This window comes from Tachysurus fulvidraco, chromosome 13 (genome assembly GCF_022655615.1).
Source record: "Tachysurus fulvidraco isolate hzauxx_2018 chromosome 13, HZAU_PFXX_2.0, whole genome shotgun sequence".
In the NCBI taxonomy this organism is placed as follows: domain Eukaryota; kingdom Metazoa; phylum Chordata; class Actinopteri; order Siluriformes; family Bagridae; genus Tachysurus; species Tachysurus fulvidraco.
Genome location: NC_062530.1, coordinates 12,642,971 through 12,664,279, shown reverse-complemented (window position 1 = coordinate 12,664,279; position 21,309 = coordinate 12,642,971). Strand labels below are relative to the sequence as shown.

Here is a 21,309-nt window from a genome sequence, read left to right as displayed (position 1 = left end):
AGGGTCCAGAAGCAGCGAAAAAGGGAAAGAGAGAGAGAGAGAGAGAGAGAGAGAGAGAGAGAGAGAGAGAGAGAGAGTTTTAAATATAAGTATTTAATTTATATTTATTAGTCTGTGTTGCTGCCTCTTCCTGACCCTCCCTCCTCCCAATCATGTGTGATTATTGATGTGATTATTGATGGTGTATCATTGAGGATGGCTTCAGACAAAGAAGGTCAGTGGATTCATGACTGTTTGAAGTTAAAGAGAGTTAACCAAGACGGGTGTAATTCTGATGTATTATTTTGAGTGGAGGTAGACAATTTTTCCATGGAGATGTACTCTATTAGTAAATTTTTCCAAGTTGTAATGTGTATGGTGTTCCTCGATTTCCAGTTCATGAGGATAGTTTTGTTGGTGATAGTTAGAGCCACTAGGAGTAATTGACTGTTTGTACTGTTTAAATTGATTATGGATATGTCACCTAATATACAGAGGGAGGGAGACAGCAGGATGTGACAACTCTTACATTTAAACGCTTCCCTTTCTTCACTGGGGTAATATTTTCCAAAACAAACATTTCACAAAAATCCCCAAAGGTCCAAGGAACTGGAATCTGTAAGCCTTAATCCAAAATGCTTTGGTCGCCTCGCAAATATTCCGTTTGTGATCCGACAACTGGAAACAGTAGTGCGCCACCATCTTGTTTTTCGGCTCTAACTTCTCATTGGGGGTTTCAAAAATTACACTGATGCATCATATTTATAGCCCAGTGCCTAACGAATCAAACAAGCCCTCACTTGAGCCAATCGGTGCTTGTACTGCAGAGATAGACGGCTGAGAAGCCAATGATGTCATGACTCAGGGTGTCAGGTTACAGGCCTTTTTTCACAGCAGACTTGTAGACAGAGAGGCTCTGTTTGTTTTAGGCCTTTTAAACTGAGCATGCAGTGTTTTAATTCAAAGTTATACAGTAAACAAGAACACATGACCGGACGGACATGTCCGTAGAAAAATATTTTTATTGAAGCCATTTTTGGGTCTTTTGACTTGATTTTGGCTATGACCCTCAGTTGTTATTTGGTTCCTAACATGTTCCAGAGAAATAAGATTAATCAGTTTATCAGGTAAACAACTCAGGCAGAAATCAAAACCATCCATTCTAGCCTCTGTAACTTTGTGCCAGTAAGGCCTAGAATCAATCTGACACTTTTATCTGAAACTACAGAATCTCTTCTTTCCAATGAGACTTTATGCTTATGAGGTTTATGCTGGATTTTTCAGCAGGGATCAAAGGGTTTCAAAGTGATTGGTCCAGCCCTGTTAGTCTTGCTGTCTCGAATTAGTCTTGAATTGGTCTGATTCTGTGTAATCAACAGTGTCTAAATTTAGTGCTTAATCAATGCTTTGAATTGACATGCTGATTAAGTAGGTATGGCCCATTTGTATTCAATGCTGCATTTAGCCAAGGAATTTTGACAGGTACCCTTGTCTACAGTGTCCAGCAAAATCGTCTGGAGACTCACTAACAATTCTTTTAGATTTTTCCCTTGTTCGAAGCCCCATCTATGTGGCAGACTATTTCATGCCAACAGTGTTGGTTGGGCGGGGGGGGGGCATGTTACACCCTAATTATTGAAAAAGATGAATAGGTTCACCAGGCATTTGCCAATAATTAATTTACTGTCACTGCAGTCTCAATCAAATTAAAAATTAATGAAAAGGTATTCATATATATATATGAGTACCATTATATATGAGCTGGAGTTCAAAAACTTTGTGGTACAAAATCCACCTGAGCTGAGTGTGTTGCATTGATTTAGTATATAAATAGATCTCTAATCCTCACTGAATTACAGAAAAAAATCACAGTTCCTTGATAAAATTAGACCTCCCAAGTACCATCTACTGACTATTATAAAAAATCTGACATCTCATGGATTCTGCATGTATGGTGTTTTTTTGGGGCACCAACCAATGACCTATCGAGACAAGACAAGTGTACCTTTTTAATGTCCCTCCTCACCGGCAAGGCTTTGGATTGGGCTGCAGTGGTGTGGGATAGTGACCCCCAGGTATGAGCCTCCTTTGCACACTTCAGACAATTGATAAGGACTTGTATGACACAAGAACCAGAAACTGGGCAGGGAAAATCACTCCTGACCCTTCACACCCTGGACACACCCTCTTTCAGCTCCTCCCTTCTGGCAAGCGCTACAGATCTCTGCTTACTAAAACTGCCAGACACAGGAACAGTTTCTTTCCACAGGCAATCACTCTGATCAACAACTCTCCATAATTATATTCACTGCTTCTTATTATAAGTTTATCATAAGTATTGCATTATCGGGACTGCACTCCCACACTTTATGTACATTACTGATTGTTCATATTCCATATTCATATTTTATATACTTTATTCATTCTATATCCTCATTTTATACTCATTCTGTCTACATTGTATCTCATCATCTGCATTGTTGAGAGTCACAAACTGCTGAAACCAAATTCCTTGTGTGTGTGTCAACACACTTGGCCAATAAATCTGATTCTGATTCTGATAAGTGACATTCAAGTATCCAGTGGGAGGATGGGAGGATGTAGTTACTCCAACTACAGGGCTGAGTTGGCATACTGTTACTGCATACATGATAAAGTTATGGACTCTAGCAGTTCAGAGTGTGTAAAACAACTCTTCATTACAAACCTTATTTTGCAAGGGAATGAACCTGACTCTAAAGGCCGAGCTGAATCCATGATGTTGTTAAAAGTATATCATGCTGGCTGTTCGGATTCCAGAAAAATCTGGAAAGCAAACTATTAAGTTGAGCCTTCATACTTGTCTCTACAGAGTAATTCTACCAGTATGTTTATTTCAGGCTAATCAAATCCATCATGTCGCAGCCCTAGTTGGCTCTAGATCTTTGGTAAAGCTAATTAACCATCACTTGGTTGAAGAATTACAGCCTCTGACCTTGAAGTGCCCTGCTACAAAAAACCAACCCATAGAAGACGGTAACAATAGTCAACAAACAGCTCCTGTTACACACCGTTTCACATGGAAAGCCTGGTCCTATTTGTGGTCACCTCCCCAGTGAACCTGATCATCCTTAGATACTGCACAAACCTTGTTTTACCATTTTGAAACAAAAGACTACCCAAAGATATTGTGTCAGTTTGAGGAACCCAGATACACCCAGAACTCACTTGTCCATTACTCTACCAGCCTCAATCCTTTCCAGAGTGTCCTGAGTTATCAAGCCCCATATTCCCATGGTCTGGAGAAACATCTGACATGGCTGTAGTTGACAAACGGTTCCAATATGGGAAAGTACCCAGATCTGCCTTCAGTGGGCGTAGCCTAGTCTTCAAATCAGATACACAATATCCACTAATTAGAATAGAGGGGAGGGGAAAACCTGAGTACCACTAAGTCTGGGTTAACAACCAACTGAAGTTCTAGCCATTAGTTAACAGCATATATATATATATATATATATATATATATATATATATATATATATATATATATATATATATATATATATATATATATATATATAAGATAAAAGAGAGAATAAAAAGACAAAACAGCTTACCTGTTATACTCTACTCAAAAAAAAAGACTCTTCAAGTAGCAGCTTGGAGAAATTAAGCCCATGTGTTCACAGCCACACAAGGAAGGTTATGAAACTGAATGCAGAGGGAAATGTGTAAATGCCTACCTCTTGGACAGTTTCTCACATTCATTTTTGCAGTACTTCTCAAGCTACATCATGTCAGCATGGGTGCACAGTCATTTTCAGAATTCTCCAGCGATGTTCAATCAGGTTCAAGTCTAGGCTCTTGCTGGGCCAGTCAAGAACATTCACATCAAAAACAGTTGTCCCATAACCATTCCCCAGTCTGTGGTCCAGAGCGCTCTGGAGCCAGGTTTTCATCAAGGATGACTATGTACCTAAATACAGAAATTCATAATTTCTTTGATCCTTACTAGTCTTTCAATTCCTGTTACTGGAAAACATCCCCACAGCATGATGCTTCATTGAAGCTATGGTATTGGACAGGTGATGAGCAGTGCCTGGTTTCCTCATGACATGATGACAGTCAACTGGATTTACCATATGTGGACTCCAATTAAGTTGTAGACACACCTCATAGATGATCAGTGGAAACAGGAGGCACCTGAGCTCAGTTTTTATTGTCATGGCAAAGGCTGTGAATACTTATGTCGTGATTTTTTTTTGTTTTTTATTTTTTATAAATTTGCAAAGATTTTTAACAAACTTCTTTGGGGTCAATTGTTATGGGGTGTTCATAATTTTATGAAAATAATGAATTCATATATATTTTTTTCAATTAGGCTGTAACATAATAAAATGTTGAAAATACTCTTTGGATGCACTGTACCATAGCACTGCTCCATATCTGGCAACTGGCAGTCAACATCGTGATCTAAGAATGGGGTGAAAAACCGGATACATAAATTGCTACATATAAATTAAATGTGATTTTTAGTGAAAATAAGATAATATATGCTTCAATGTTTGTGGCACCAGTCTGGCAACGGCTTGTATAGAGATTGGCTCTTAGATAGTCAGGTGTCATGCAATTATCTACACAAATATAACTACTGGCAGCAAGGTAATTGCAAAAATTCATGCACATACATCAAACATCATAATAAAAGAAAGTGTGATATCAGTTTGTCAAAAGGGTTTCTTTTATTATTTCAGAAACTGCTGATCTTCTGGGGGTTTGAAATACAACAACTCTAGATTTTACACAAAATACTATGGAAAAACAACACATATATTGTAAGGAACAGTTCTGTGAATGATAATGCTTTGTTGGTAGGAGGGACCAGAAAAGAATGGCATGATTGCATTGAGCTGCCAGTAAGTAAATTGTAACTAATTAAATCACTGTATATGTGTGATGAGATAAAATATCTGAATACCACATTGGATTCCATTTCTGTTAGCCAGGAATCTGAGTTTACTTGGTCTTTTTCCATTTTCTGAGTTTGTTCCCATTTTAGGCCAGTCTGTCATTCTCCTCTGACCTATCAAATGTGAATATATAAAGTGGGAATATAAATTGCAACAATGGCAGGTTTTTGTTGTGAAAAATTGAAACCAAGATAAATCATGTGATAACTATTCTACCCTTATTGACCCCATGTATAAAGTCAATCTTCTACATAACTTGATCTGTCATTTTTCTATGCAAAAGCATTCTAAACTCCAAAAATAAAAAAAAATAATGAAACATCTCCTGTGCACAGATGATTGATTCTGAACAGTTCCACATTTCCAATTATAAAAGGATGTGCACACTTATGCAACCAGGTTAATGTACATGTGTTAATTTTTTTTTTCTTATGGTTATTGACTTCATTATGTTCTGATATGATTTTTGCACAATAAGCAGCAGCAATTTTAACAGGGATGTAAAGATATATCCTATATCTTTGTATAACAAATTTACATATATTTTAAGCCACAGCAAGTCTGAATCAAAGCATACATTTATACTTTTCAACATAACCAATATTGAAAAATGGCAAGTAGAAGTGAATAAAGTTACTAGAATACGTGCATTAAATAAAATATGTTTTTTTAAGAATATAACATAGTCCATATGAATTATCCAAATAGTCCAATAACCTATCATAATTGAAAGTACATAAATCTAACTAAAATCTATTTTCTTAAGCTGGAACATTGCCGGAGCAGTTTATGGAACTCACTGTGGAGAAATTGAGTCAGGCTCTGCACTAGTATTCCTTGGGCTTGGAAAAAGAAAAGTGTGTACCCCATACCTGGACACAACCATTTATGGAAATTTGCGCTTCCACTTCACTATGGGTATGAATTTCTACTCTATATTCTCTATAAATATACTCTCTATAAATGTAAATATAATAATATAATTAAATTGTAGTTTTACATGGAATGCCTTTGTATGTGTGTGCACATGTGTGTAGGTGCTGGTGAATGCGATCCAGGGGAGTCACATGACAATGATGTTATCCTTTTTGGTCGGTCAGAAGGTGGAAGAGAACATGTTCTGTTAGACACACTTCCATTTTCAGCCTACAGGGTAAAGTTTTTTACTCACTCCTGCAACAAAAATACAGGTAACATAATTTGAAGTTCAGGTACAATAGGCTTTCAAATTCTTCTGTTAGAAAGTGCATGAATATATTTTACAAGGCTAGAGAACTTATAAAAACCTTATGCTAATGATGTGCATAAAGTAAACACATTAAAAACATTAGTAAAATTATGCTACATGAATTTTCAGATCCATATAAGTCAGGTCCTTAAAGGTATTCCCTCCAGATTCATGGGGTGGCAATTGGGTGCATGCAGGAGTTGACTTTGTCCTAACCTCCCCATTAAAATGACACAGCCACTGAAGTGGCACTTCATGCTCTTCCATCAAACTATTCTGCAGCTCCTTCCACTGCAGTTAATGCTAGGCCTGAGCCCTAGCTCCCTACTTCCGAGAAATTCATTCAAAATTTGTTTTTGAAAACTACCTTTTTCCTTAGAAAATGCTAAAGTGACTTTCAAGATGTCCCTGTTGATGGAAGGAGCACTGCCATATCTTTCCAGCTCACTAGACCAGCAGGGGTATGGTAAGACCCCCTTCTCCTCCTGAACAGGCAACTATGTGGAAGTAAATTCAAGGGTCTTTAACCACAGGTTTTTTCCACCCATCCAACTCTCCAGTGGGGATGGGGTTCTTCTTTGTGGTCTATGATCCCTGGTTTATGCAGGTCTATGCCCCTGCATAGACTATCAAGATCTCAATGACCTAAAATTAAGAACTTAGACTCATGTCCACTATGTATGAATTGCTTCAGAGAGAATAAGTTTTACTAAGTTGCATTTGTATATTGCTTACATGCAGCTGGGGGATAAATGGAAGAAAATTTCCATATTGAATACCTAGGCCAGTTGTGCAAATTCTAAAATTGTTAGTTGGAGTATTTCCTGTATGTCAAACTGAAATAGTCTGAGTCAATGTCTCTGTAGTGTTGTTCTAGGGTTTCATTATCTCAAAGGGGATGATAAGCATTTATTCAGCTCAGATCAGACCAAATTACTAGTTTAGCACTTGCTGGATTTTTCTAACTTCTTTTAGAAGATTTTCTGAAGCTTCAGCATGGTTGTGGCCCCTCTAACCACACTAAGATTGAGAGCCCCAGGTCCTCTCTGGTGGACCCTTGAGGCTCAAGATGCATTTGAAGAGCTCATGAAGATGCTAACAACTTCAGTGCATCCCTCTTTTTCATGTTTTGAGATTCCATTCTCCAGTCTCCATTCTCTTCAGGCATCATAGAAGACTCGGGGCTGTTATTCTATCCTAGTAATATTAACTAAAATTGTGGCAATAACTGTGCTACACATACTTACAATGCATAATGGCTGACATTATGGGAATGCTCCTTTTGGAAGATGTGTCTGAAGCTCTATGTGAAATCACGATTGTTCACAATCACAATTGATTACACAGGGCATGCTAGCAAGACCATAAAAGGGAATCTTTGTCACATCCCCCTAGATTCTTTTTCTTCAGGAAGACTCTGGGTGCAGTGCTTCACACAAGTCAAGTCACTTTTTATTGTCACATCACCACAACACATGTGCCTTGGTGAGTGAAATTCTTGGGAGCATGCTCCAGAAATTGCAGAACAATTTACATACAGTAATTAAGAAAATGCTCATTACCAGGTGAAATGTGCAAATGTGAAAAAGATGCACTTTTACAATGCACTACACATTATATACTATATATGTTAAGGTGCAACAGACTGTACAGAAATGTCCAGTGGTACAGACAGATTATTGTCATATAGATTATTATATTAAATTAAATGCGGTGTGTATGTATAGTCCAGTGTGTATAATGCTGTATGAATGCAGCTTGTGTGTGTATAGTCCAGTGTTGAACTGTTGAAGTTAAAGTGCAGTGTGTGGCATACCATATTGTGAAAGCATGCTGTAGGCTGCATTAGTTATGGCTGTTAATTAGTCTGATAGCCTGAGGGAAAAAGCTATCCCTCACTCGACTAGTGCAGGATTGGATGCCGACGGAGACGTCTTCCTGAGGAAAGCAGAGGAAGCAGTCTGTGGGACGGGTGGCTGGAGTCATTGGTGATCCTCTGAGCTGTTCTTATACACCGCCTTGTGTAGATATCCTGGAGGGAGGGAAGCTCACCTCCAACAATGTGGCTGGCAGTTTGCACGACCCTTTTCAGGGCTTTACGGTTGCCAGCGGTGCTGTTTAAAAACCAGGCAATGATGCAGCCTGCCAGGATGCTCTGAATAGTGCAGGCGTAGAATGTTCTGAGGATGCTGGGGCTCATTCCAGACTTCCTCAGCCGTCTCAGGAAGAAGAGGCGTTGATGTGCCTTCTTCAGTACTGCGTCAGTGTGTGTGGCCCAGGTGAGATCCTCACTGATGTTACCACCCAGAAACTTGAAGCTGCTCACCCGCTCCACAGGTGTCTTTATGATGGTGATGGGTCTGTGACCTAAGCTCTGTTTCCTGAAATCCACCTCCGGCTCCTTGGTTTTGTCAATGTTGAGTGAGAGGTGGTTCTCCTGGCACCATTTAGTCAGGGTGCTCACCTCTTCTCTGTCGTCTCATCAATGTTGGTGATCAGGCCTATCACCGTTGTATCATCAGCGGATTTGATGATGATGTTGAATCTGTGTGTGGCTGTACAGGAGTGGGCTGAGGACACAGCCCCGAGGAGCACCAGTGTTGAGGATCAGTGGGAATGAAGTATTGCTGCCCATACTTACCACCTGACTTCTGCCTGTCAGGAAGTCCAGAATACAGTTGTACAGAGAACTGTTTAGTCCCAGAGTCTGAAGCTTCGCAACAAGTGTGGCGGGCACTATGGTGTTAAGTGCTGAGCTGGAGTCCACAAACAGCATTCTCACATAGGTGTTCTTATTTTCCAGTTGGGAGAGAGCAGTGTATAGTGTGAGAGCAATAGTATCGTCTGTGGAACAGTTGCTGCGGTATGCAAACTGTAGCGGATCAAGTGAGGCAGGCAGCACAGGGCAGATGTATTCTCTGATGAGTCTCTCAAAGCACTTGCTAAAGATGGGTGTGAGAGCAATGGGCCTCCAGTCATTTCGGCATGCGATTCTGTTTTTCTTGCGTATGGGCACAATGATAAATTTTATGAAGCATGATGAAACCACAGACAGACAGAGGGAGAGGTTGAAAATGTTTTTGAAAACTCCAGCTAGTTGGGATGCGCATGCTCGGAGCACACAGCCTGGGATGTCATCAGGACCCGCAGCCTTGCGGATGTTTACCCGTTGGAAGGATCGGGTTACATCCGCGACAGAGACGGAGAGTGCACTCACAATGGGGACTTCATGCTTTCCAACATGTCAAGAAGTCAAGTCAAGAAACTTTAATTGTCATTTCAGCCATATAATGTTTCTCCAGGATCATGGTGCCACATAGAACAATGACAGAGCTACATGGAACAACACAGAGCTAAGGACTTAAAATAAGGTAGTCCTAGCCACATAAAGTGCATCTGTGCAACCAAGTGCAAACAGTGCAAGACAAAAGTCATTGCAAACAAACAATACAAAACACTACAAGACAATGAACAAAAGTCACTACACAAAAGCAGCACTGATCAGTGTTCATACTGTATGAGATCTGTACAGAATACTACATGTGCAAAAATACAGGAATGAACACTTCCCTAGGACTCAACCCAGTGAAGTGTGTGTTTTTATCTTCTCAGAAAACCATCTTCTTGGTAACACTTTGGTTTTCAGCCATGATGCTGGTGGAATTGCTGCTCTAAAGGACATCTGGATAAGCCAATGTCCCTCTGCTGTCCAGACACATAGTGTACTCTTATTATGTAGACAGATCTCAGTTTCTAACCTTGGGTCCCATTCTTAGGGCATGTAATCCTCACAAGACTCTTTTAACGGAAGAGACACAGAATGCCTCACTGAGAGCGATTTACACTCCAAGGCACATGATCAGGTAAGAGACTTTCTGCTAACGCTGGGGCTGAGGGCCAGGGAAAGGTGTCTCCCACAGGTGTCACCCACAGATGGAGGAATGCATTAGGCAACATTTAGCCAGATGAAAGTGTCTTTGCCTCCTGTGGCTTTCTCTTTTCACCAAACCCTCACCTAGCCGAAGCTCTGTCTATATGCTTTCCCCAGATACTTAGCTCTTCTCACAAGGGTCCAAACCAGGGAATGGTGACGCACTGCAGACACACTAGACTGCTGCAGACACACCACTTTCAGGGCCAATCACCCTCTACATTAAAATATACATGGCATCCAATTGCTGTGAGTCATGTGCCTGTTCTTGTGGCTTCCTTGGGGAGACACCCTCTGGTTCCTTGCTTTGGTAAAAGGAGGCAGGCTTGCGGTGGTGGCATGTGTGTTTACATCAACAAAGAATCGTGCAGGATCTGTGCTTTTTTCTAGTTACTGCACATCAGTAGTGGAGTTTCTTTCATCTTTAGATGCAGGACATTTTATTTACCATGGGAATTCACTAAGCAGGCATGTGAACTCTATTAGCGATTTGCAGATAGATCACCCTGATGGACTGTTTATTATCGGCAAAGATTTCAACCATGCAAATCTCAAGATTCAAGATTCAAAGCGTTTATTGTCATATACTCAGTGAAGAAACAGGTTTCCCCGAGCAATGAAATCAAATCAGTGCTCCCTAAATTCCATCAGTATATGGACCTTGCAGCAAGAGGAGTTTACACAAACATCCCTGGCATGTGCAGTCATGCCCTTACATTGGCAACTCAGAAGACATTTCTTTAATGCTATTTCCAGCATACATCCTGCTTGTCAGACAATCTAAACTAAGTGAAAACCTACAGGAGCCACCTCTGCTCTTTAGGACTGTTTTGAGTGCACTCCATCAACTTAAAGGAGGACATGTCCTAGGTTATCAGCTACATTAGCAAGTACATTGATGATATGACCGTCTCCAAGACCATCACCACCTGCTTCATCCAGAATCTGTGGATGGCAAAGGTGCATGAGCTCCTGAATTCTAGAGACTTAAGAGCAGGAGACAAGATGGCTTTAGGAATAGCAAGGGCCAACCTATCTCAAGCCATCGAGAGGCAAAGCAGGCGCATGACCAGAGAATCCACAGCCACTTCCTGGACATTTGGAGACACCCAGCACATGTGGCAGCACATCCAGGTGATCACAAACTAAAGAGACTCAGGAGACCATGCTTCACTGAACATGATGGATCCTTCGTTGAGCTTGGAAAAAGCATCAAATTCCTGGTTGTTCATCTTGCGGGACACTCGACTCCAGCTCCATCAGTAAGAAAGCACAGCAGCGTCCCAATTCATTTAAAGGCTTATGAAAGCCCAGCTCCCTACACTATCCTTAACCTGTTCTACAGAGGAACCTTTTGTAGCATCCTAAGCAGCTGCATCACTGTCTGGCTTGGAAATCGCACTGTCTTGGATCAAAAGACTCTGCATCAGAAATTATGAACAGCTGAGAAGATGACTGGAGTATATCTTCCCTCTATCATGGACAACACAACAGCATTGTGGATGACCTTACACATCCATCACACACATTATTTTCCTCAAGACTTCTCAACAACAAGACCTACACCAGACTCACACACACACACTCTCTCTCTCTCTCTCTCTGTCAGAAACAGGGGTGTTTTAAAGGATAAAACCAAGCATAAATGCAGGGATAACAAAAAACATGATGAGAAATACAGTGAAAATCACGTGGAAAAAAAACTGGGAATGGGCACAATAAAAACAAATACAGAAAATACAAACTGAGCTGAACAGGGAAGTGAAAGTGAAAAAGTGAAAGTAAAAGTGACGTGACATACAGCTAAGTATGGTGACCCATACTTAGAATTCGTTCTCTGCATTTAACCCATCTAAAGTGCACACTCACAGCAGTGAACACACACATCGTGAACACACACCCAGAGCAGTGGGCAGCCATTTATGCTGTGGCGCCCGGTGAGCAGTTGGAGGGGAAGGGCAACTCATGGGTCAAGGGCACCTCAGTCATGGCCGGCCCGAGACTTGACCCCACAACCTTCGGGTTAGGAGTCAAACTCTATAACCATTAGGCCATGACTGCCCCTTTTTTTTTTAATATCACAGGCTATAATGAGCCTGTGGTGAGAGAGCAGGGTCAGCCATCATGCGGCGGCCATGGAGCAGGTGAGGGTAAGGGCCTTGCTCAAGGACCTAACATAGATGTCTCAGCAGATTGTGGCCTTGAACCCTGACCTTCTGATTAGGAACCCAGCGCCTGGCCCGCTGGACCATCATGTCCTTACAAAAGGGTTTTCGCATATCCCAGGCTATTATGAGCCTGTGGTCAGACCGCAGGGTCAGCCATCGTGCGGTGCCCCTGGAGCAGGTGAGGTTAAGGGCTTTGCTCAAGGACCCAATGTAGATGTCTCAGCAGCTTGTGGCCTTGAACCCCGACCTTCTAATTAGGAACCAGTGCCTGGACCACTGGACCATCACGTCTTTAGTGACATTGCGTCCTTGGGGAAAAGACGTAAAAGAGCAAGGACTCCACACCCCAAAACACAGCGCAGAGGAAATAAAGGTTGTAAAGCTCCTGAAACCATCCGGTCAGGTGAGCTTGGTGTTATCCTGCTGGGTTTGTAAGTAGTGGAGTCCTTCTTTTGAAGAAGAAAAAAAAAAAAAAACACATGAAAACTCTGTAAAAGGCACATTAAAAACCAACAATCATTCAATATAAAGCAATTTACAACACCACCTATACTAAAACCATTGTAATTAAATTGTATTGTATTGTGTATGTTGTAATTATAATTATTTATTAGATAACAGTGACTGGATAATTTCTAAAAGGTAAATCATTTAATTTCTAAAATTAAGCAGAGGCACTGTCGTGGCTGTATATTTCTGAATTAGACATTTTCCATTATTTCAGTTTTCTTTTGGCATCCCAGCTGCTGGAACATTACCATTTTTTAAAAATGTTTTACATTGTCTTGACCTTGACTGAAAAGTATTTATTACTCTGTTTTTCTTTTTTACTAAGACTCCTAGTGTGGTGTCGGTTGCGTTGCCTACAGAGCTTCAGACTCCTGTGACTCAGTTCTGTCTGGAGCAGAGGTTTCATGCAGGAGCAAATCGTCATGTCTGGGCACTGGATTGCCTAGAGCTTCTGCCAGTGATGCCTGCTGCCTACACACACATGGCCCAGTTTTCTATTAATATTGGATGTGGCTCCTATCAGCTTACTAACAGGTGCTTTCTCATATGACCATGCACAGAGGTTGCCGATCAGTGGATGAAGGAGACTATTATTATTTATTATATCATTTGTTACATCTTTAGTAGAAAATCTAATAATTGATGCATGGAAAAAATCAACCAAAATCAAAGCAGGAAACCTAATCTGGTCCCATTTATCTACATCACTATTCACACAGTATGGTATTGTTTAGATTGCTATTACATGTATTTCCTACATTTTTTAATAACACAGCAATTAAAGAAAATATATAACATGATAAAATGGTGCGGATATAATTGAGCTAATATCTTAATTTTTCCAGCGTCTCATTGTCATTTATATGGCTACAATTATGTTTTTTAATGACAGCATCAACTTGGAGTTTTCAACCAATCATGGTCGATCCTGGTCTCTTTTGTACATGGAGTGTCTACCTGAGTTATGCTCTGGACCACATCATCCCCACAGCACAGTCTACTCATCTGAGAACTACAGTGGGTGTGTTCATGCATGTACTATTTAGTGTAAGAGTAATTAAAATGTTTAATAACTGTCATGACGCGGGACAGAAATGGACCCAGACGCAGGATAGCAAAACAAAACAGGGTTTAATAACAGAGAAACACTAAACACGACACACACTAGAGACAGGACAAAGACAACAGTAGATTCCGCTCTGCACAAGACAACGCGGCACAGTTAAATACACAAGACAATCAGATATAATTAGGAGCAGGCGTGGAAACAGGGAGGAACAGACGAGTGTGACGAGGAACATAAACAAACAAATGCACGTGGCCAAAGTCCGGGCTGAATCATGACAGTACCCCCCTCTGAGGCGCAGCTCCCCGAAGCGCCTAATCCTGATGAAGTCCGGGAGAGGGGGCGAGGCACACGGCGAAGCAGGTGGAGGGGCAAGGCAAACGGCGAGGCAGGTGGGGGGAGCAAGGCACACAGCGAGGCAGGTGGGGGGAGCAAGGCACACGGCGAAGGCAGGTGGGGGGAGCAAGGCACACGGCGAAGGCAGGTGAGGTGAGCAAGGCACACAGCGAAGGCAGGTGGGGGGAGCAAGGCACACGGCGAAGGCAGGTGGGGGGAGCAAGGCACACGGCGAAGGCAGGTGAGGTGAGCAAGGCACACAGCGAAGGCAGGTGGGGGGAGCAAGGCACACGGCGAAGGCAGGTGGGGGGAGCAAGGCACATGGCGGCACAGCCAGAAAGGAACAAGCGACATCCACAGCCGAGCAGGGGGAACGAGCGACGTCCACAGCCGAGCAGGGGGAACGAGCGATGTCCACAGCCGAGCAGGGGGGACGAGCGACGTCCACAGCCGAGCAGGGGGAACGAGCGAGGTCCACAGCCGAGCAGGGGGAATGAACGACGTCCACAGCTGAGCAGAGGGAACGAGCGACGTCCACAGCAGAGCCGACGGGCCGAGCACCACCCCCGGCTCACCACGGCCAGTCCCACCTCTCAGAAACCAGGAACAGGGAGGGAGGGCGGGGAAGAAAAAAAAAATTCTCCACAGAACAGAAAATCAATAAGGGTAAAATATATGGGCCTGCAACACCCCCCCACGAACAGGAAGTGGGGCGACGTCCTGCACGGAAACAAAATGTGAAGCGACGCCCCCCCACCGGACAAATGCGGGGCAATGTCACAGGACACCGAAAAAACAAAACAAAACTCGGGCTGGCGACATGGCCCACAACCCGGAAGTGAGGCGGCGCCCCCCGCGGAGAAACCGGATGTGGAGTGGCGTCCCTCATCGAAAAAATGCGGACCAATATCACCAAACTCGCGAAGTCCAGGGAAAAAAAAACAAAAATGATCCCACGATAAGCCGGTCCGAGCACTGCTATCCTGCTGGGTCCTGGTGCGGCAGTATCTTCTGTCATGAATGCGGGAATGATCTGACCCAAACGCAGGATAGCAAAGCAAACAGGGTTTAATAACAAAGGGAACACGAAACAGGACACGGAATGAAAACAGGACAGGACAACAGTAGATTCCGCGCTGCCATCGGCAATGCGGCTCACATTTATACACAAGACAATGATGACAATGAGGAGCAGGTGTGGTGACAGGGAGGAGCAGACAATGGCGGGGCAGACATGTGACGATAAACGTAAACAAACAAGTGCAAGTGGCCAAATGCCAGGCTGAGTCATGACAATAACAGTTCACAAATGAGCAGACAGAAAATATGTCTTTCTAAACCCATTTTAGTCCCCACTCCCTTACTCTACTAATACTGTAGTTTGTTAGCCTGGCTCAGTGTTATTGGTCCAATCATTGAAGAGGGGCACAAAGTTTTATTGTTTGAAGAAAAAAAATAAGAGATACGAATACCAATATACAAAAAATTCTGATTCTTTATTTGGACAGTTTTAATAACTTATCGAGCACTTAATAATGGATGGAATCACATAAAACCCTAAAAAAAACTGCCTACTACAACATTGCCCCTACACACTCTCAAATAATATACTTTATGTCAACCTGAGGCATGTAAACACTATTCAACCTCCAAGTTTTCCAATAAAAAATTAGTATTTCATAATTACTCACTCCAGCTCACTGACACAGCACATCCATGAAATCATGCACACTTACACAGCACACTGTGACAGAAACACCACCACAAAACAGGAGGAATGGCTAAAGACCTGCCCTGGGGACTCATTTCTATTAGTAATATTACCTCAGTTTCCACAGACAATTAAAGGTTTTTTTTAAAACATTTACCATGGAATAAGAGGATCATCCTTGCAAGCTTAAAATTAGGCAAACACGGATGAGCAGTACTTCTCAGGAAGTATAAACAGATAGTTTAATGGCATATGTGGCCATGAAATTGAAATAATTGAACAAATTTCCCTGTGATGTTGTACTTTGTTCTGTTTGTGTGCACAGAATCTTACAATAGAAAGATAAAAATCAATTTTTTTTATTTGTCACATACACATACATACAGGGTACGATTTGCAGTGAAATGCTTTATGCAACTGTCTGGTATGAGAATAAAGAATATCAAAAAAGTATAAAAGAGCAAAACAATAAAATGAGAATGAAATAGTAAGAACGTATAAACTATATAAAAACTATATAAAAATATGAAATATGTGGAGAATATGAAATAATGTATATACATATACATAAATATACATATACATAAAAGTGTATGGTTTTTAACGATTGTCCTTAAAGTGACCAGGTGCAGTATGGTGTGTAAATAGTGTATAAAGTGGCACTGTGCTGTGCAAGTCCAGAGTGAAAGTGTCCTTAGAATGTCCAGGTCCAAGACAGGTCCTGTGTGATGTGAACACCTAGGTACCGGAAACTGTCCACTCTCTCTACTGGGGTCCTGTTGATGTTTAGCGGTTGGTATACCCGCTCCTGCTTTGTGCTGAAATCCACTATCAACTCCTTAGTCTTGCTGACATTCAGGAGAAGATTGTTCTGCTCTCACCATCTCCCCAGGTTTTTAGTTTCCTATAGGTAGGCTGTCTCGTCATTGTTGAAGATCAGGCCCACCACAACAGTGTCATCAGAAAACTTGTTGATGGTGGTGGAGTTGGAAGTGGCCACACAGTCATAAGTGTACAGTGAGTACATCAGGGTTATCAGAACACAACCCTGGGGGGCTCCAGTGCTGAGAGTGAGGGTGGATGATGTGTGTTTACCCAGCCGTACAGCTTGTGGTCTGTCTGTCAGGAAGTTTGAGATCCACTGACACAGTGGCCGGCTAAGTCCCAGGACCTCCAAATTGGAGGTGAGTGTGGAGGGAATTATGGTGTTGAACGCTGAACTGTAGTCTACAAACAGCATTTTCACATAATTCTCTTTTCTGCAGTCCAGGTGGCTCATCGTGGTGTGGAGAAGATGAGCAATGGCATCCTCAGTAGAGCTGTTCTGGCAGTACGCGAACTGTGGTGGATCCAGTGTGTCTGGTTTTGATGCTGTGATGAAGTCTCTGACAAGTCTCTCGAAGCACTTCATAACTACTGAGGTCAGAGCTACAGGGCGGTAGTCGTTGAGGCAGGGATGGGGTTTCTTCGGGACAGGAACAATGGTGGTCTGCTTGAAGCATGAGGGGACAACAGACTGTTCCAGTGAGAGGTTGAATATCTCAGTGAACACGGATGCTAGCTGGTCATCGCAGGCTTTCAGAACCCGACCTGTGATGCCATCTGGTCCTACTGCCTTCCTGGTGTTCACTCTCCTGAATGCCCAACTCACGTCATGCTCTGAGATGGTGAACGTGTTTACATTTCCAGCTCTCTCAGCATGCATGCTGTTTGTGCCACTAGCACCACTAGCGTGGTTAGCTGCAGCCTCGAAGCAAGCATAAAAGGTGTTTAGCTTGTCAGCCAGAGAAGCGTTTGCATTCCCCATTCTAGAAGCAGGTGTTCAATAGTCCGTAATGTTCCTTAGTCCCTGCCACAGGCTCCGAGAGCCACCGTGTTGGAACTGTGACTCTAGTTTCTCCCCTAGTGCCGCTTTGCTTCCTTCACCGCTCTGCACACACTGTAGGACGCAGCCTTGTATTCGTCCATGTCCCCGATGGCGAGCCCCGTGTTGTAGGCAGCGGAGCGGGAAGTCACTTATCCACCCACGGCTTCTGGTTGGGAAAAATTCTGATGGTGTTTTTCTGCACTGTATCATCCGCTAGTTTCCCTACGAATCCCACAACCGCTTCTGTAAACATGTTGACGTCATCAGAGCTGCGCCTGAACATGTCCCAATTTGCGTCATCCAGAGCGTCCTGCAGAGCAGCCACTGATTGGTCAGGCCAGCGCGCGACTTCCCTCTGAACTGGAGCTTCCTGTTTCAGCCTTTGTTTGTAAACAGGCATGAGGAAGATGGCAGCATGGTCCGATTTCCCAAACGGGAAAAAAAACTGTTTTTAAATGGTGTGTAGCAGTGGTCCAGTGACCTTTCACCCCTGGTGGGGCAGGTGATGTGCTGCTGAAAGTTCGGTAGTGTGCGTTTGAGGTTGGTACTATTAAAGTCTCCGACCACAATGAGCGCAGCGTCCCGATGCTGTGTTTGGTGTAGCGTTAGTGTGTCGTGTTAGCCCCATACTGCAGTGTCCATGTCCGCTTGAGGTGGAATATAAACGGCACTGACTATGACCGAGCTAAATTCCCGAGGTAGATAGAAGGGCCGACATTTGATGGTCAGTAGCTCCAGATTTGGTGTGCAGGTGAATGATGCTCGCGCTGTTGCACCAGTGGTTGTTCACCATCAGACACACTCCACCACCCCTTGACTTCCCCAACTCCAGTGTTCTGTCCATGCAATGAAAAAAAATTGTCACTATAAATTGTGCGGTATATATACTCGTATATATTATATGTATTACTGCCCTGAATCTCAATCAAAACCTTTAACTCCTACTAGTATATATATTACCTCTCAGAGAGCTATGCGCTCTGATATGTGTTACCACGCTGAAACTCTGGCACAGACAAATGCTGAAACTCCCAGGTATGGGAGAAACAGGAATGGCCCCTGATGTTCCCATGCTCACTGCTTGGTCTTTCTGAAAGAACCTACCCAGCTTCGGGTCCAGGATGTGTCATGCAGGGACACAAGAGCGTTCCTCAGGACCGTAGCCCTCCCAATTAACGAAGTACTGAAGTCTGGAGGGCCGCCTTTGCCCTCTGCCAGGAGCTGTGGCACCGGGCCACCATTTGTTCTGCAGCTGGGACCCCTAATTATCCCTCCTTTTTGGCAAACATTCAAAAAGCGCCATGCCCAGGGCAGAGTTCCAAAGGGTGTTGTGGGCATACTAAGCACACATCAAGTGTCTGACTTAGGTTGTTGGGTTGGAGGCAGCCAGACAATGGAGGGAGTGAACCAGGTCCTGGTTTACACTCTCTGTCTGACTCAGGGTCTGATGAGAGATTGGCGGTAGCTCCTATTAGGTGGAATAACGCCCTCCAAATAGCAAATTGAGGGTTTTAAAAATGATTTCTGCCATCTCCAAGGCTGAGGCGAGTTTGGGCAGTGGGACCACTACCACCAGGATCACACTCATTCCCTGTGAGCAAGGCAGGCCACCAATAAATTCCAGGGAGAGGTTTGACCACGGGTGGGACGGTATAGGCAAGGACCGGAGCAAGCCCTGTGGGTGCATCCAGGGCTCTTTGTTTCAGGTGCACATCTGGCAGGCAGCCACAAATCCCAGATGTCTCCATTCATTGAGAGCCACCAGAATTGGAACCATAGGAACTCTAAGGTTCTCATGACTCCTGGGTGCCCTGCGTGATCGGAGCAGGGTTGCAACATACAGCCCATTTGGTGGAACGCCGCCCGAGTTAGCTCCTGTCGGATTGCTCAGGGGACTGCTTCCTCCAGGCCCCAACCTAAAGGTGCAACTATTCTAGAACTTGGAATTATTTGTTTGGGGCTTGGGGTCCTCTGCTGGCGTTCTTCAATCCAGGATTGACAGATAAAACAATCCAGGTGAATTACAGGGACCACCTGGCTTGTCTTGCTTTCAGTCTCTTTGCCAGGTTCTTGTGGTCTGTCTGGATAAGGAATGGATGCATGTTCCCATCCAGCACTAATTTAACAGCCAGGAGCTTGTGAACCCCTACAATATAATTCCTCTCTGTTGCCATCAGCTGGCAAGGGGTGCACAGGGGTACAGATCTTTCTTTCTACTGCTGGGCCCCTGAGCAAGGCCCTTAACCCTCAATTGCTCAGTTGTCTAAAAATGAGATAAAATGTAAGTTGCTCTGGATATGGGCATCTGCTAAATGCTGTAAATATAAATGACCGCTGATACAGGACGGCCCCTATTCCTATGTTGAATGCATCCACCTCCACTATAAACTGGGCCTCTGCATAAGGCACCCGAAGTACGGGCACGGAAAACATCCTCTGCTTCAAGGCCTGGAAGGCCTCCTGGGTCTTAGTTGTCCAATTTTCCCCTGAGGCTTCTTGATCAGGGCACAAAGTAGGCTGGCCAAGGTGCTAAAATTGCACACCAAGTACTGGAAGACATTAGACTGAGGAGGGCTGAGGCCATGCCCCCTGAGGCAGTTCTGTGTGCACTGAGAGCCCCAGATCATGAGTGACTGCATGGCCCAGTCTATTCACTGGTTATGCTGCTGCAACCAGGGGAAGCCCAAGATAAGGCATAGCTCAGAAGCCGAGTGACATATAGCATCAGACACTCTGTATGACAGCCGATGCATAAGGTGCCAGCGGGGCATGTCTAGGGCGTGAACCAGTAGGGGCTATAGAAGTGCTTCCAAACAAAGCTCCAAGCTGTGGGCCAAGCCCTCGAGTCGATGAAGGCCTGGAAGTTTACCTGTTTACCTCCCCATAGGAGAACTGTGAACTGTGAAGGGTCACATTTTGGATTAACCCATGCCCCTCTACCTGGGACTGGAGTAGGTGCTGGTGTCTCTGAATGGGAAGGGCCATTGTGCTGAGTTTGGCCCACAGAACCGAACGGCATGGGTTCTGAGAAACTCCCGGCTCTCAGGGAAAATTACAAATTAGCACCAGAAAGTCAATCAAATTCTTCCCTAAATTCTATAGAGTATAGAGCAGCCAGTATAGCAGTGTCCTGTGTGGATATCCAGTCTCAGTTAGAGCCAGAAAATCGAAGGAGTAGTGGGAGGTTAAAACCAGCATAAAATCAGCTTTCCTTATGACAAAATGTCAATTCCAGTCTGTAAGAAATTAAAATATGATTTAGGAAAACAACAGAACATCAAACTATTGTTCTACTAACTACTTTAGGCAATAATAAAAGAGCATTGGTCCCATTTATATGCATGGAGGCATGGAACAGTCAGGATGTTTACAGTATTACTAAAAGATGTGCTGTCATACATGCTGTCAACAGGCTCACTTGTTTTAAAATCTTGTTCAGTGTAAAACTCCCAGAAACATGTGCGCGAATCAGAATCAAGCTTGAAGCCATGAAGACATGTATTAAGGTATTAGTCCAACATGGTGCTGAGGCAGATTTGAGTACTGGGATGATCTTCTTGC

The 21,309-nt window shown here is 43.4% G+C and overlaps 1 protein-coding gene across 1 annotated transcript in view; it reads left to right on the top strand.

The window, feature by feature from the left end:
- Positions 1 to 21,309, top strand: part of reln (reelin) — a 447,239-nt gene that overhangs the window by 190,482 nt on the left and 235,448 nt on the right. Inside the window, exons 12-15 of the mRNA XM_047822245.1 lie at positions 5,698 to 5,849; positions 5,969 to 6,084; positions 13,094 to 13,302; positions 13,661 to 13,789. Of these exons, the coding sequence (XP_047678201.1) occupies positions 5,698 to 5,849; positions 5,969 to 6,084; positions 13,094 to 13,302; positions 13,661 to 13,789 (606 nt within the window). The remainder of the gene's footprint in view (positions 1 to 5,697; positions 5,850 to 5,968; positions 6,085 to 13,093; positions 13,303 to 13,660; positions 13,790 to 21,309) is intronic.